Consider the following 18,175-nt stretch of genomic DNA (forward strand, 5'->3'; position numbering starts at 1 on the left):
TCACCCAATTTCATTTATTATTAGTTATAAGTCCCGCAAATTGCTAATGCGCGTGACCGCCATTTTAGTGACGTCAACACTAGACTGAATTTTCGAGCTGATGGTGTATTATTATTTCGGCTGACGTCAAAATGACGTCATTTCGATGTTAATGAGACATGGTTCCAGCGCAATAGCAATTTGTGGGACTTATACCTAGGTACCTATTTTATATTTGTGCACTGAAGATTCACACTGTATATATAGGTACCTTTATATACCTATACCTACATTTAAATCATCTTTAAATAAATTGATAATCTGTGGTAGGTACAATGCTCCAACCACACCTGCGCGCCCGAAAGGGGAAAGATAATAATTTCTGGTATAATAATGTACGTGCCATGTATTTCTTATCGAGTTATTTACAAACACCTGCGCAACAAGCGCACTGAGTTTAAGCCGTGGATACACGGATTGAGTAAATGATAGAGACAACTAGAATGTTTTTTTTAGAAAGAATAATAGCCATATTAAATGACTAATATTCCCCTTTCCTCTTCAATTAAGCGTAAGGCTTGTGCTAGGAGTAAGTAGGTACGACAGGGTACCAGCCAAGTAACCTCCCCGAGTGTCTGAGTGTTGATAGTCCCTCCCGGGGGAAGAACAGCGCTTGGGCCGGTGTACCCTGGTAACAATGGTTAACAGTTTCTCTTTATGGGATCTTGTTGGCCATGGCTAATTGACCTGGCGGGGAGGGGGTGTAGTCCGCACGTCCCTCTGATTGAGCAGAGGGCGCAGTGGACGCACCCATGATGGATTTTCCTCACGAGAAAAAAAAAGGAGTAGGTACGACAATTATAGTGCAACGGGCGGGGTTTGAACTGTCGACCTTTCGGTTTTCAGTCCACTCCTTTACCGATTGCCTACCGACAATTGACAGATACCTAAGTAATTTAACAGATATTTTTAGGGTTCCATAACTTCTATTAGTCATTACAACAACAAGAAATTACGACAAGACTATGTTAGCGCGTGGCGAAAATCGGAATAAGTATATAGGTAGGTATATATAATTAGTTATTTAACATGGCTATATTCTTTAAAAAAAGTTTTGATTTTCGCCACTCGCTAAGATAGCCTTGTCGCACTGCCTGCAGACCCTTGTAGTTAGTAACTAAATGTAGTACAGTAGTTATAACATGGTAAGTTGTAAGTTGTGTACGCCAAGGCTTATAAAACCGCGCGTACTTTAATAATGTTACAGTCACTGGGTCAAAAAAACTGCCTTCATCGAGATGCTGGAGTGTGCGCATGAAGGCGACAAAATAGTCAGACGGCTTTTTTTCTTAATTTTAGGCAATTTCCTTAAATCTATTTATTTTTATAGTCGGGAGATGTTCACTGATTATTCTGATTAATTACAGTACAATCTTATTTCAATACTTAACGCTGTTGCGTGTTGTGCATTTGACACCGTGAATGGAAACGAAAATCTTCCACAGAGGCAGATTATCCCTAAGGAAAACTAGGCCTAATGTGCCTGGGGCGCGAGGTTACGAAGTGGCGCGCGCGATCATGTAGAGTTCCATTACCTGGCCTACCTAAATTATCCCTACTAATATTATCTTGGAGTGACCGAAACTGGCTCTTCTTTAATATAGGAAAGTGCCACGAAGTGATGTTCTTCACTCGTTCACATAAATAGTATAATCACCACTACCAGTTATGCAATGAGACGATTCCTCGTTCTCTCGAGGTTAGTATTTTTTTTAATAGTGCTGTTAGAGGGGCGCTTATGAGGTGCTTGCCTAGGGCGATCTCGACATTTAATCCGCCTCTGCAGGTTACAGAGCACGATCCCGGAACCTCATGATACCTAGCGACAAAAGTCCCCCGTGCGTGCCGACTCTACATAAATAGCACATAAATACTTATTCATTGCCATAGCGCTAGTGTGTTCATACCCTAAAAAATAAAAATCGCTCGACCTTTACAATATTATACGCTAGGTGCCTTCCGTATATAAATATAAATAACTCATTTTTAAGAAATATGTACCTATAAGTAATAAACGCCTGTCTTACGCCCCAGATGAGTTTTGAAATTTCGATTAATTTATCGATGTGGGCTACCCTCTACCTACATAGATAGTTTGCAGCTTTGTATAGTTGTTACCATACTTACTGCCGTACTCTGAGTCGCTAATCGTTACTCAAGTTTCAGTTAAAACGAGACAGATTTATGTGAGGGATATAGCTCTGTCTCGTTTTAACTAAACTTAAGTAACGTTTAAACTTAAGTAACGATTAAGCGTACAGCAGGGAGTCTGTTATTATTTCTATGTTAATGGTTATTTCTATGGTCTGAACTCCCGTGACCTGAATCGCGGACGTAAGTAAATTGAAAAGAACGCGGAAAGGAAGAAAAGAGAATATTATTAAGTTCTAGTACCAGACCATTATGTACTACGTCTTTAATAACTAACAGAACCACTAAACAAACTAATTTTATTAAATCAGGCGCGCACACTACAAAATGTTGGCAGCATTGCTTTGTGGTGTCAATAGACTATGCGCGAGCCTTGTTTGTAGTTTGTACTTTGTAGGCCAACAGGCGAACTGTGGGCGAAATCGAAGTAAACTAGCGCCATCTAGTTTGTTATTTAGGAAGTGCAAGCGACAAGCGACTTCATACAGAGTTGCTATATCAAAACTTTTAATTTTTATTAGTAGCTTTAAAGAGAACAGTGGTTTTACAATCAGAATGCAAAAGGTTGTTGTTTGTTGGTTGATTCAAGTTTTTGTTCGAGTTCTTATATTCATTTTATTATAATACCTTCAAAACATAAATGTATACAAAACTTATGTATATAGTGTAACAGCAAGTATTTAATGTTTTTAGAACTGTAATTTATTATGATTAACAAAGAAATTTGAAAATGTTTTTCACTATGACGTCCTAGTACGTAAAAGTAAAAATAGAATCTCTATATATAAATTAAACTTCTATTTACTTTCGAAAATAAGGATTTACAGAGAATTAAAGAATACAATCAAGAGCAAAGCATGTGTGTAAATGTTTTCTTTAGTCTTACAGAATCCATACGTATACTTACCCCCGTTCACACGGCGTCAAGTTTTGTAAGATCTACTTGTTATCGGATCCTACCAAACAGGATAGTGTATTGACATGACTGCTAGTGATCTTCCCGCCCGCGATCGCCACCTGTTCTACCCATCGGTTCTGGTTTTTACCGGATCTTGCAATCGTTAATCGTATGCTCGTTTGAACAGATAATATATAGTATTGAAATAATATTACTACTAAATCCAATCCGACAAATTTTGTTATGACTGGACATTTTTTTGTAGTCTCAAAATCGTATAATAAATTTAGTCATCTGTTTTTTGTCAGATCCTACAATCATGTGCTTGAGTGAACGCGTGCATTGGAATACTGTTACCACTAAATCAAATGTTACAATTAAATCAGTTTCCGTTAAGAAGCAGATGTGTCAGTGTGAACGGGCTGTTGCAGTAAAAGTGAACAGGAAATCAGCATAGGTGTGGAGATAATGACGAGCGAAGCGAGCGCAGTTAAAATAACTGTAAATTCAATAGAATTGATGTGTATCTCAAAAATATACCTGTAGGTACCTACTTTATTTCATTCTATAACAACAATAACCAAAGTCAGCAGAGAATACAGAGATTGAGCCAATTGAATATAATACTACATTTATGTATTTATCGGCATTTTCTTTTACATTATTTAGTAATATTTGGTGTCTTAACAGCAAGCAAAAGAGTCTTTATTTTTCGAGAACAACTTCTTCAATAAATTTTATTAGGCTTCCTAGAAACGGAGGTCTAACTAAGGCTAGCATCTCGTGCACCTAATCCACACTGAACCCATAATAATCTAAAATACTCAAATGTATTTTTTATTGATCACACACAAAAGACGTATTATTTAAAATAAATTTTGGCACAGTACCTAATTAATTGATTAAGTAATACGCAAGAAATGTCATTTGATACAGGATACTTTTAATTTGATAAGCAAAGTTTTCCTATGATATTAAAAATAACTGAATTCACGCGGACGAGCTCGCGGAATAAAGATAGTTATTATTTAATGGTAGCTTATTTTTCTACACTATGGCAACATTGGTACAATGACCGCCACCCGTGAGCGAAACGTTCGCTCGATCTCGCTCTGTCGATGAGTTTGGTAGTGGAAGCCATTTTATTTCTTGTGAATGTTGAAAAATATTTTTCGGGATTTCTCGATTTCAAATTAATCGTGTCAATGTGTGCCTACAACAAGTGTCTTTTGTGACGTGCATTCGTGCTGTGAAAGTCAATAATGTTTGTGTTTCAAATCGGTTTGTGTTGACCTGCCCGTTTCTCACACGGACGTACAGGCAGGCATCGATTAGTGCAGACGGCAGCCTCTGACGGCGAATCGAGGCCCTGGAATAGCTAGTGGTGTGCGCCATGGGCAATAATGCTGCCACCGCCAATAAAAAGGTGGATGCCGCCGAGAGCGTCAAGGAATTCCTCGACCAGGCCAAGGAGGACTTCGAGGAGAAATGGAAGAAGAATCCCACCAACACCGCCGGACTGAACGACTTCGAGCGAATAAAAACGCTCGGAACGGGCTCGTTCGGCCGAGTTATGATAGTTCAACATAAACCCACGAAGGAATATTACGCTATGAAAATATTAGATAAGCAGAAAGTTGTAAAGTTGAAGCAAGTAGAGCATACGTTAAACGAAAAGCGTATCTTGCAGGCCATCAATTTTCCTTTCCTCGTAAGCCTTAAGTTTCATTTCAAGGACAATTCCAATCTGTATATGGTTCTAGAGTACGTCCCAGGCGGGGAGATGTTCTCGCACCTCCGCAAGGTGGGCCGATTTTCGGAGCCTCACTCGCGGTTTTACGCCGCCCAAATAGTCCTAGCGTTCGAGTACCTCCACTACCTGGACCTCATCTACCGGGACCTGAAGCCTGAGAATCTGTTGATCGACTCTCAGGGATACCTCAAAGTGACGGATTTCGGTTTCGCGAAGCGGGTGAAGGGCCGCACGTGGACGCTGTGCGGCACGCCCGAGTACCTCGCGCCCGAGATCATCCTTTCCAAAGGCTACAACAAGGCTGTGGACTGGTGGGCGCTGGGCGTCCTCGTCTACGAGATGGCGGCTGGATATCCGCCCTTCTTCGCCGACCAGCCGATACAGATATATGAAAAAATCGTATCAGGTAAGGTTCGCTTTCCATCGCATTTCGGCTCGGATCTTAAAGATCTCCTACGCAACCTTCTGCAGGTGGATCTGACTAAGCGATACGGTAATCTGAAAGCGGGAGTGAATGACATTAAGGGACACAAGTGGTTCGCGAGCACCGACTGGATTGCAGTCTTCCAAAAGAAGATCGAAGCCCCGTTCATACCTCGCTGCAAAGGACCCGGGGACACCAGCAACTTTGATGACTACGAGGAGGAGGCGTTGCGTATCTCATCAACGGAGAAGTGTGCGAAGGAGTTTGCCGAGTTCTGAGCGCTCAGATGGAGCCTGCGTGCAGATATCACTGGGCGCAGGTGTGTTGTAATAGTGAATCTTCCATGACAGAGTCGTGGGGAGGCAAGATGTCTCTTGCGGGCAGCTTTGGGTGTATATAGACATGAAGTGCCCGGAGCAGGCACCAAAAGTGTATCAAAGAGTGTAGGTGAAATGATGTAGAACTGACCCTGATATTTTGTGGCATACGTTCGCTTAGTGCCCTTTCAGTTGGAATAAACAGATGTGGAGGTGCGTAGCTCCCTCTGGTGATATTCTCCGAGACAAACTGATAGTGTAGCAGTGTTACTGGACCATATTGTCAGTACTGAGTGTTCTTTTGGTACTCCATAGTTTGCCTTTGATAGTGTTGGAATGTGGTAAGCTTTAGTCTTTTTTTTTAATTGTTTTTTATGCAATTTGGGCAGACAGATTGTGTAACTATTATTCAGGTTTTCTTGTCGCTTATTTAGATTTAAAATTCGTCACATCTTATCTTCTCAATTTATGATGATATCAAACAACATAACTCACATTATACACCACTACTTTTTAGTACCATAATTTTTTGAAAGATGAATACAAGAAAGGTTTAACCACCTCCAGGTAAACTTTACCTAACAAATAAGTTTGATGTTATGACAGTTTTTGTATTCGGAATCTGTCAAAATGACAAATTTATCGATTGAATAAAGCAGTTGTAGAACAGGCCTTTACTGTTTTAAATGTGCAATCGAATTTATTTTGCTTTAATTTACCAAGGTTATTAAAGTTTGTTTTGTTTGAAAATATGAATAAAGGCGTGGACACACCACAGTATGAAAATGACATGAAGCTTGTGTGCTAATAATATTTTGTTTAGACCAAGTAATGCAATTTCTTATGCATATTTCTGAAAACTCGATTTAAATTTTTTAAACTGCATAAACCTATTAAGTATCTAATCTAAATAAACTGATTTTTTTATGGTAATTGAAAGTTAGTGGTGTATTTTCAGTCACTAATTAAGTCTGTTGTTAGGTAGGACATCTTTAAGTGAGTTCCGAGATTTAAATGCATAGATTGCCTTAATGTACAAAAAAAACTTATTTATCACATTTTATTCATTAATTCATACTACTACTCTCAATAAGTACTATTGGTCAGTGAGTATCTCATAAATCAGATATAAATTCTAAGATAAAGGCAAATCTATTTGTTTAGATATCTTTCTGTATGATTAACGTTTAAGTACTGATGGAGTAGTCATTCAATATAAATGTTCATCTAAATAAAAGAATTAGAAACATTACAATTTAAAAGGAAGTTGAGAATTATATAATTTGTTTTATAAAATAACAACAATTACTTAGTACAGTTTTATCATAATCATAATTCATGGAGCATGCATAGAATTTTAATTTGTGTGCACTGGGTTACCCCGATTGCCATCCCAACCTGTTGTGTACTTGAATATTTAAAGCTAGTTAAATAAAGAAACATTGGTACTGATTCTGAGCACAACCTAATTTTTGAGTGTTCGCATACTCTTCCTTACTAATGTAATATGAAAAGGACAGACGCAGTTTGACAGTTTTAAATTTTATTTTAAGATGGTAAAACCCGTGATTTTAGAACACAGTCACAAGCATACTGTTTGAAATTGTAGCGTACACTAAAATTTAGAGTCTTTAAATGTAAAGTTCATGTTCTGTCCCTTTTTAGCATTGTTAAAAAGAAAAGGATGCAGATACTCTAAATTTAGTTTAGAGAAAGACAACTGAATTTTTAGGCTTTACCAAGAATTACAATATGTACAGCTGTACATATACAAATCAATAAATAATATTTGTAATCAAGAACTAAAGTTATGAGTTGTTCATATTCGTCTTATTTTGCCATCTTAATGAAGGTCAAAAAGCCATATTTTCTTAGTAAAAGATTAGCAAAGTCCTCCAAGGTCAATAGCAATCTTTTCAGAAGTAATGGTAGATTCTAAAGTATAAAATGATTGTGTATTTGTTTGTTACCCATGTGTTCGCGCATCGTTCATCCGATGAACTTGAAACTATGTACAGATGTTGGCATTTGCGTGAAGATTTCTAGTGTAGTACCATAAACGTAGAATAGTTGGCGGGCGAATCGCATTGCTATAAAAAATAACCCATCAATCAAGCCTAGTCAAAAAAGCAAAGAGTTCTAATTCTTTGTTGCTTTAATCAATCAAAACAAAAAATTAAAAAAAAACAAACAAAATCAACATAATAAGTAATTGATAAATTTAACAGTACATATAAAAAAAGTGCACCCTTTTTTACAATGTTTCCTGCAGAAAGGATGACTTTGTTTGTCAATTTAGATTGTTTCAATAAAACACCAATGCAAAATACTTTATCAGTACTTAAGTGTTAATCATCTACTTTGTTAAATATTAACTATATTGAAAAGGGTATTTTAATTTTTGACTTTTTGTTATTGCGTTTATTTAAAATATTAATATTGTTGAATCAGCTGATATTTTTAATTAAGGAATTAAGTATAATATCATTTTAATTAAGGACCGATCTTTTACTTGCCAAATAATGTTTAACTGAGGAATTTTGCCATCTTGATAGTTTTTGTATAGGAAATCTGTCAAAATTTCAATATTCATCCATTGACTTATATATAACTTCGTATGGATAGGGTTATTGAACAAACAAAATGGCACCGACTAGGTGGTGCTTTAGCACCAATGCAACCTCAGTGACGTCTGTATTTCAAATGGGTTGTTCATTAGTATCTAAGAGGTGGCGCTGATTTATTTGGTTCCTAAACCGTGAAAAATTTTGTTCGCTTGACCATATCTTGTCATTTATGTCGATGTATTCATCAGTTAAAGTTTATTGGGCGATTGAGAAATTAGTCCTAAAAGAGATTAATTTATTGTATTCTATTGTAGTTGTGTTCATTTGTGCAATTCAACCTGATTGTGATCTGATGCAAGGATTTGTTTGGGTTTAAGTGTATTGTATAGTTCCTTATTTTGTAGATTTATGTATTGTAATGGTGACGTGAAACCTTGTGCGCTGAGCTGTACGCCGTGATCACAGCTTGCATGATCTGATACTTGCTTGAATACAAAACACACATTACACTGGCCTTACACGATCGAGTTTACCGTCAAGTTGTCAACGGACGAAAGCTGCTGTAGTTTGCATGTCACGCACACCGTCAAGTTTACTGGATGCCACTTCAAGTCCGCTGCAAACTTGCCGATACACTTGATCGTGTATGGCCAGTGTTACATTATGTTGTATAGAGGTCTATCTGTTGATTATGTCACATAATAAAAAGGGTAGAAGGAAGTTCACAATGTGAGATAGACAATGGAGAGGCAAAATCATAACCATGGTGACAAGAAATCTAATATCAAATCAAAGTGCAGAGACCTGAGAGATTTCATAATACTAGAGGAGCAAACCTCAAAAATCATGCATCAAAAAAGCACTAAGTAACTAACTTGTATGAATGACCTATGAGCTTATCCCTCCTTGACTACACAAAGGAGATCGCCCGTGAACGGGCCCTCTTTTGTGGCGTCGTGTCAAAACTTATTTTTTTATTTTTTTAATGTGTTATTTTTTTACGATTATGTTTTATAACGACTTTTTTCACTCTATTTTTGAAAATATCTACAATTACAGTTAGAATCGTAAACATGCATTTATTTTGAAGAAGTATTAATTAAATATAACCTCAATATCAGCAATATAAAAAATAAGATTTCTTTATAACCAGGGTGAATAAATAGAAATCGTTTGCAGAATATAAAGAGTTAATTATTTGTCTACAAAATAAAATTAAAACCATGGTGACATAACAATTATATTAGGGGGGCCCAAAGCTCCTAAGAAAATGGGCAATCTCTTTTCAAATTCATATTTTACCCCCTTAGAGGTATTTTCCTATTTTTGAATTTGAAAAATATTATTACTTTATTATAAACTAAGATAAAAATAATGACGTACGCTGAAAAAAATATTAAAATTCAACAAAGATTTACAAAGTTACGGGCATTTTAAATTTGGAGTGGGAGGGTCTTCTATCCCTTTCTCGCAAAAAGAAAATTTGTATGAAACCGCACGAAGCTACTATGGCATTTGTAAGCTGTGACGTCACAATTTCATATCGCTATCTCTGTCTAATCAGAATTATTTAAATGCTTATAATTTTTTTGTTATTTGATCGATTTAATTAGTTTTTTCAGTTTACGTCATTATTTTTATCCTAGTTTATAATAAAGTAATAAAAAATTTGGAGTTAAATACCCAATTCATAAACCATCTATCATACTTTCATAGCCTATGAAATGAATGCTATGTTAGTACAATGCTTTCTTTTTGTTGGCTAGGAGTAATTATTTAGTATTGCAATGTAAACAATGAAACAACATTGACAAAATATATGTAAAATATAGGTTAAAAAACTGTGTTTTTGTGACATAATTGATGGATTGCCCTAACTATGCAAGAATACAGAAATAAAGTTTGAATTTGTCAATGTTCATTATTAGATTTGCTATCAATAAGTATGAGTTCAACAATTTTGGTTGGTTCAATGCAGTTCAACGCAAGTATATAAAGATCATAATATGGCAAGCTTATAAAAAAAAGTTTGTTAGCATTAGATGTAGGACTTGAATCCAGGCTGTAATCTGCGTTCATGGTAAGAATAGGAAAGTCAATGACCTCTATCTGTCAACTGTCACTTAGAAAATTAATTAGAACATGGTTTGCAGGGAAAATAATTTGAATATACAACATTTTTTTAGCTTCATTATTTAAATGTTAATAAGTAAGTAAGTACTTATTACAATATGCAATAAAAATATATTGAATCAGAATATATTACCAGTTAAGGCATCATAATAAGGCAGAAATTCATTCCTATTCTTAGTTGCAACGCATCACACAATTATCTACCTACCTAGTTATTTGTAGAGAATTTTACATTGTGAAAGCATTGTACGCATATGTGGTTATAGTCATTAGGTTAAACATCCTGGGATGGTTACTTAACCAATTTTGCACAGATTATAACATATAAATTAAGTATAATAATAGTATATAGTGTGTAACTGACATCTGAATTTATCAGCTCCTTTGATCACTAAACTTTTGTTCAATAAAATCGATTATATTATATCACTATGTTATATTGGAAAATGCTAAATCATATCAACCCTTAATCATTAAAATAATCATTCTAAATTAAATTATAGTGTTGTCCAGCAACAGTAGCATTAGTCAGTTCAAACTTTTTTTAATTTATTCTAATGCCATTCTTGTAGAATCACAATTTTTAGTATTTGTTTTTTTTAAATATCATGTTATACAGGGTGTATTTTGGAGACTTATTTCATCATGAATAATTTTATCGATTTTTAATGTTTTTAAATTTGTTTAATATTGCAATACAGTATTTTACACCAAGCGAGAAAAAAATCTAAAAATATAACAACAAGATAGTATTAGCAGTAAGCAATCGAAAAATGTTAATTTCAGTTTATAAAATTATATAATGAATTTGTAATGATTTTAAAGATTCACTTTTTTAATCTGTTCTACAAACATTCAAAACGCATGATACCGTTAGCCGCCATGTTAATTGCGACTGTGACATTACATGGATTGAAATTGTAATATATTTAACCAAGAAAACACCGTTGCTTACCAATCCGTGTGACGTCATGACACCTCATGACCCTAAAAAGATGGTGGGTTGCGTTTTCGCGGCGAAATTTAAAATGCAAAATTTTAATGCATTTTATTGCACTTATCGATCGAATAAAATTTTTCTAAAAATTTTTTGGGAGTTTTTTATCATGATCAAATTAAGATACTTTTCAAAAAATGGTAAAATACCCTATAGTACTAGTTGAGGATGGAAAATTTTTCATCTCTAAAAAAGTGTCAATCGTCGTAACTCAATGTTATTGATAGCCTAGTAACCATACAGATAACTCTCTGAAATTTATCCTGTTTAATGTAGAGATATGTCATTATTTTAGAAAAACAATATAGGTCCAGGTAGGGTAGTCGAATTTGGACTTTGGTGCCATAAAACTTCATTAACTGAAATGGTTTCTATAAAAGCTATATATTTATAACTATTTACTACTTTATTTAAGCATGTATTATACGTTTTTACATTTCCATATTAAACTTGGCTTTTGCGTTACAGTTGCACCTTGCACTATTACACAAAATCATTAGGACTCGAATTAGTCGTAAGGATAAATAATTTCATAATTTCACTAGTATCATTATGTGTAACATAATGTAATGTTCATTATAATAAAACCAATCTTAAGAATTTTAATGACTAATACTTAGCTAACATGAAATTTTCGCTAAACTCAACTTTTTTAATGTTTTTAATTTTCGTTTAAAAAAACCCATCAAAAATCGGCAATTTTCATACTATGTATAGGTGTACCGTTGACTGAGATAGCTTGTGGAGTAGGGTTCAGGTTTATAGTGAATTTCTTGATTTTGATGTCAATTGTTACCCTTATTTTTCTCGTGAGGAAATCCTAATGAATACCACCGTGCCCGGGGAGGCACAGAGGCTATGTCGGTTTCTACCGACTAAAACCCCACGGTGTTTCACGCGTCGCCTAGTGACTGGATAACGGAACCGAACCCGTTCCAGCGCAACCCAGCCATAGGCGCCTCCTGAGGACCCTCCACGACCAATAAAGTGGCAAACCGTCTTGAGTCTCACCAGGAACACGAAGGTGCGGCTCTTGACTCAAGGACTGTTTTCTATTGGACGACAGACTCCCTGATGTCAACTGTCATCCTCCCGCAACCCGCGCCATACTTCACGAGCTGTCTCAGTGAAATTAGTATACTTATTAGTTCATTATAGTTAATGTATTGTGCCTAGAATGCAAACTTAATCATGCAAAAACGTATCTATAGCCTTGGATGACATCTTGAGATATAGTGGAGCATTAATAATCTAAGATTACTTTCAAGCTATTGTTCACTAGACTTTTATTTTCATTGTCTCTTATATAAGAAATTACTGAGCGTTTTTGTGATAACTCTCACTGTTTCAGCATTGTTTAGTTAAACCACATAATGTTGAGGTGTTTATACTTACTTTATTTGTTAATTTATAGGGATCATGTTAGATTTTTGCGTTCACCTTAACTGTTCCTTTAGTGGCAAGTGTATTTTTTGGATTGGATTTTATATATTTAAGGAATTAATGATGTGTACTTTTCATAATTATCATTGTATATAAAACTAGAGTGATTGTGTCCCCATAAATATTTAGGAGTTTCAAATATCTGCTTGATATCTGCAGATTTTCATTCCATAAGCTTCACAAAGTGCTAACCGTCGACCCATTAGACCAGTGGTTCCCAATTAGATTAACTATTTCAAGTACTTTTTGAAAATATAGCAATAATACATGTTTGTAACCCCTGTAGAAGATTCTTTTATTTATTTACTAAGTACTTAGCGAGTTTGAAGAATGTTCTCAAACAAAACAAATAAAGGTAATTGTGTAAGGCCTTGACAACAAACATTTACTCATGAAATGAACTTTGCCCAAGAAAATAAATAATAATTTAAGTACTGTATTAACTATATATTATTTGTATTCAAGTTACCGGATCATTTTGACTAACGCCCAAAATTAACAATCAATACTATAAGATATATGTAATTTGTCCATAATTACTTACCTAACAACGTTGTTAATTGTCAAAATTGTATTGTCTTTTTTGACAACAACATCGCTATCGACAGATTACGGGTAGAGTGATTATTAATTTCGGCCGTAAATGCATTGACATCGTCGCGATCATTGTTATTGGCTGACTATATTTTGGCCAAAAGTGTAGCAATGGTTGCCAATATATCGAATTTCGATAGTATAAATTCATGTAATTAAAGTTTCGTAATCTGCGCTCAGTTTCTAGTGAATATCCCTCAAGATATTCATATCTTACGACCGAAATTAATAATAATCAATCTATCTGAAATAAGTCGATAAATTAGCGACGTTGTTGATTGTCAAAAAAGACAATTTTTGAAAAATCTATCGGGGTAATACAGATAGGATTGATTATTAAATTCGGCCGTTATGGGATACGCCCCGGTAACTTTTTGTCGGAACTATTGTAAGTACCGCTAAGTAATTGGGAAACACTGCATTAGACATTCTAATGTGAACATTTTAAGGGCCACTTTGGATATTATAAACACAAGCGTGACCGTATTTGTGTATTTGCGAGCAGTTTTTTTGTATCTGTGCGAATAGTTAATATTTTAAAATGTTCACGTCTAGACCTATATTATATCGAGTGCCTATAGCATTGAAGAATTCAAATGTAAAAAGTCAGTTAATTTCAATTATTTATTTGTCACCATGTATCGATCTTCCATAAAATTACGATGAAATTAAAAATATCGATGTAACAGTAAAACATTTGTTTGATTACTATCATCCTATTTGAGAGCAGTTTATTTCTGGTCCGGCTATTTGTGGGATCATTGAGATTTTACACGAGGCTTCACTATCTGATTGGGTTAATGCATGTTGGCTGATGCAAATTGAAGACGTTCATACAACTACGTTATATATAGACCTGTACATTCTGTACAATATAATATAAAAAAAATTTTTTGGTAGAAAGGTATGAAATTTGGCTTTGTGTCTCATAGACGCATTTTTTATGTAAGTAAAAGGGGTAAAGTCATATTTGTGAAAATTTTGCCAAAAAATCGACGCCTGTTCGGTAGACAAGTTAATTGCATAGCAGTACGGAATTGAACAGCACATTTGGCAGGCCCCGGTCTAATGTACGTGGGGACAAAGGATAATGTGCGGCTTCCTAATAAAGTGGAATATTCCGACTGCTCTCATGCCCAACGCCAGATAAAGAACGAATTGTTTCAATTTACTATCATATAACCAGAGTTAAGGCGACGACGTAACTACCTACCGAGTGGGCCTTTCATGAGACAATTTTTATTATTATTATTGAAAGTGATTGCTTCGTTTTGTTTTTTTATTGTAAAAACTAGCTGATGCCCGCGACCTGTCCACGTGGATTTAGTTTCTATAGAAATCCCGTGGGAACTCTTTGATTTTCTAGCTTAGAAATACACGAATAATATAATGCATAAATTTTAAGTTCTCACTCGCCATTTTAATTCTGTATGTTGCTTTTGTCAGTTGTGTCATGTCCTAGCAATATTGGTATATTATTTTGCTTCTTCTATACACGATGCTTCTACCGTTATCTGATACCTAATAGGGGGTATTCCCCGCAAGTCACTATCGCGTTATTGTTAATAAATTCCTGCTACACAATCCGATAGGTTTTGGTTGATTGCCTTAGAAGGCAACTAGGTCATTGGTTTGAGCCTCTTTTATTCGTTAGTTATACATATATTATTGATATGAATCTCTTACGGCTGAACTCGCATGATTAGTCGGAGAAAGCCCGACCAGTTGCGAACCTGTCCAAGGTCGTTTTTCGAAGGGCCTCTGCTCTCGACGACGCAGCGCGAAGGCGATCAAGGAGACTGCGATATGCAAGGCTCGCTGTGAGAGGGGCTGAGATTGGAGGGAAGTGGCTCCAGATCATCTCCCGACGGTTCCTGGAGATCTTCATCGCTGGCATGCGGCTAATCCAGACATGCGGAACATTTGGTGTCCAGTCCCAAGGATGATGACGCTGTGTTAGCGTTAAAAAGCGTTTTCCACGCTGAGCGACTAATTTCGATCGCTTCTCGTACTACTCTTCCACGGTACTAAAAACTTTTCCCGGGATAATACAGAAAACTTATATAATCGGACAAGTCCTGATTCTGCTGTTGCTGACCCACTGGTGTCCACATTAAAAAAAACCGGTTCATGGTTTTCGGGCTTTTTCCTTTACTTGTGCTAGGTACCTACTTGCCAAATTTCATGATTCTAAGACAGCGGGAAGTACCTTATACTATCGGTTTTGATTCCCCCGATTTGACAACAGACACGACAGAAAGACAGACAACGGAGTAATACTATAGTTCCCTTTTTGCTTTTGAGGTACGGAACCCTGAAACAAGAGGTACGGAACAAAAAATGGCCTCATTTGTTCAATTAAAAATGTAGTGAATCTGATTTTATTGTTCTATTTTCGCGGAGCGGCATTTAAAGTTAAACTGTATCGACAATAATAATTTAGCAGTCTGGCGGACGAGAGCCGAGACGCGTCAAGGTTGCGAGGTCAAATTACGGGATGCCATTAAGATCAGTGGTTTATTTACGAAAGATTTGTTTAGGTTGCCTGTTTGCGAAATGTGTTTCATGTGTGTGTTATGTTCAACGTGTGGGGGTGATCATGCGTCATCGTCATGTATAATCGGAATATTTTTCTAAAGATAGCTATTTGTTATTCCCGACCAGAATAAATTCGGATACACTATTATACTGTCTACTTTGTTTTGCAGTTTCTGAATAGGTAAATATAACTCGTCAATAGAACTGACGTTAGGCATAGCGATTTGCGAATCAGACTACCAAGAAGTCTTGAGTATCTGTACCTACTGTTTGCTGTATGTGTACCTATTCCTCTTACATCTGTAATATGGGCTCCCTGCCGTATACACCACACGCACGTCTGTCTCACTTCCTAGTGTGGCTGCAAGGCGTTACTCTGATCCATGATCAGTGATCACTCGTGTCTTTAGTGTGCGGCGTATAGGAGCGAGACGACAGTAATAGTTCACACATTACAGTATCAAAAAAACAATTTATTTATTTTATGTAGGACAACTAGTATCTTATGCTACGTGTGACCATTGGTTCCGAATGCTATTCTACTGAGAAGAGCCGACAAGACACTCGGCAGGTGCTCTTTTCAAATCATCAACAATAGATTACATCATCTTGTGGGCAACTGAAAGCTAAGCCGGTTGCTTCCACGCAACTTTGTACTTTTCATGTTCCCATACATAATGTTGATACTTCCTAGTGATGAGTTTTCACGAAAACATTTTAGTCTGCAAAGCTAAACATCGTTTACAGGGTCAATGCTCAACATATCGAGCCAAAGAAATCTAGCTTTGCATTTTTAGTACCAGTAAAAATGAACTCTTATGTCACTCTGGTCGCTCTTATCTTATGGTAGCTGTTAAATTCAAGTGCGCTAATCTACTTTTGTATAGCCACGTTTACTGGATTAGTAAAAGAACAAAATACTAAAAGAAAATTCACTTGATTAAAGAAAATGTCCCCAAATAGCTGGTCTACGTTAGCAGAGATGAGCCAATTTGCGTTAGGGGTTGGAGCTCGAATACACTATTTAATATAATTAACATATATTTATTCACACCCACGCCAGTAACATTTTCAGCGGAATATCGTCAACATTGTTATTTTTACCGTATTACGTTTACCAGCCAGCCATAGGTGGGTGGGCCTTGACTTGGTTAGCAAACTTTTCTAACTAAACGGTCAGAAACTGTATTCCAAATCCAAATACTCTCTCTCCAGTCTCTCTCCACTCCGTCAATTCACCAGTCTTCTTCCTTTGCGTGTACGGCTGTTTTCGGCTGTGATTTTTCTGTCCATCAATTTTCACAGCTCTTGCGTTGTCCTTGACAGTTTAAGGTTTTCAGTTTCGACTACATTCGGCACAATATGGTCTAAAAATTACAATTTCACGATTGTCAGACCGGTCAATTTACGTATAAATATGTCTACCAAGTATTGTTAAACGTGCCAGTGGTGGTAAAATACACTGAACAAACTACTAACTACTACAATGAAGAACCACGTGAGCGGTTAGCACGTTTTACATAACAATGAAACCTTCGTGACGTGTTCTTGTTCTATGGATTATGAAATTCTGTCCGTAAAGAAATAGACGAGCTAATAAAACGTAAAAATTTAATATTAGCTACCTACTGATATGGAGACTAGGGGTGGAGGATGGACGATGGAAAACTTCCAGGAGGGAGCAAGATTTTGACATAACCTGTCCGTGATACAAACTTTTCAGGGCCGTTGTAATTGGAACAGTGATTTTAAACAAAGTTACAGCTTTAATTTGCAAGGAGCCAGTCTCTCGTGGCTAAACAAAAGTAAGTTATTCAGTACTCTTGAATTTAACGGCTACCGTATGATAAGAGCCAACCAGGGTGACAAAAGACAAGACAATTCATTCGGTAATTTTAGCGGCCCAAAATCATGGTTTGTTCCATGGAACCAAAAGCTTAATTTGCTATAATCCGCTGAAATTTGCAAATGTTGCAATTGATGCTCCAGTGTCGGGGCGAAACGTGCGTCGAGTGTATTTTGGGATTTGTATGGTATTGCGCGGTGGTGGTGCGTAGCGTATTGCTTGCTTGGTGGCTGGCTTTTCCTGCATGTTTAGCAGTGGGAGGGTGGGAGGGAAACACGGTAGCCGGAACTCGGGCAATAATATAACACAATAGATGTTTTGTAATGTTTGTAATTGTAACACACACCAGCTGGCTCTAGTCAGAAGTGATTATTTTTGTATAAGCACTCTCTACTCAAACACAGTCGCTACATCGAGCTGTTAGTCCCTATTATACTGGCTTCCCACGGTGCATGATTCTGCAGATTATCACGCA

At 36.3% G+C, this 18,175-nt stretch overlaps 1 protein-coding gene across 1 annotated transcript; it reads left to right on the plus strand.

The window, feature by feature from the left end:
- Positions 1-4,146: 4,146 nt before the first annotated feature.
- On the plus strand, positions 4,147-14,010 carry Pka-C1 (Protein kinase, cAMP-dependent, catalytic subunit 1). Its single transcript, XM_069501942.1, has one exon. The coding sequence runs from the start codon at positions 4,482-4,484 to the stop codon at positions 5,541-5,543; it is 1,062 nt and encodes a 353-aa protein (XP_069358043.1). The 5' UTR covers positions 4,147-4,481; the 3' UTR covers positions 5,544-14,010.
- The last annotated feature ends 4,165 nt before the right edge of the window (positions 14,011-18,175 follow it).

Source organism: Maniola hyperantus, chromosome 11 (assembly GCF_902806685.2).
Source record: "Maniola hyperantus chromosome 11, iAphHyp1.2, whole genome shotgun sequence".
Classification (NCBI taxonomy): Eukaryota; Metazoa; Arthropoda; class Insecta; order Lepidoptera; family Nymphalidae; genus Maniola; species Maniola hyperantus.

Excerpts from the sequence above, each read along its gene's own strand:
- Pka-C1 (XM_069501942.1), top strand. The coding sequence starts at position 4,482 with ATGGGCAATAATGCTGCCACCGCCAATAAAAAGGTGGATGCCGCCGAG.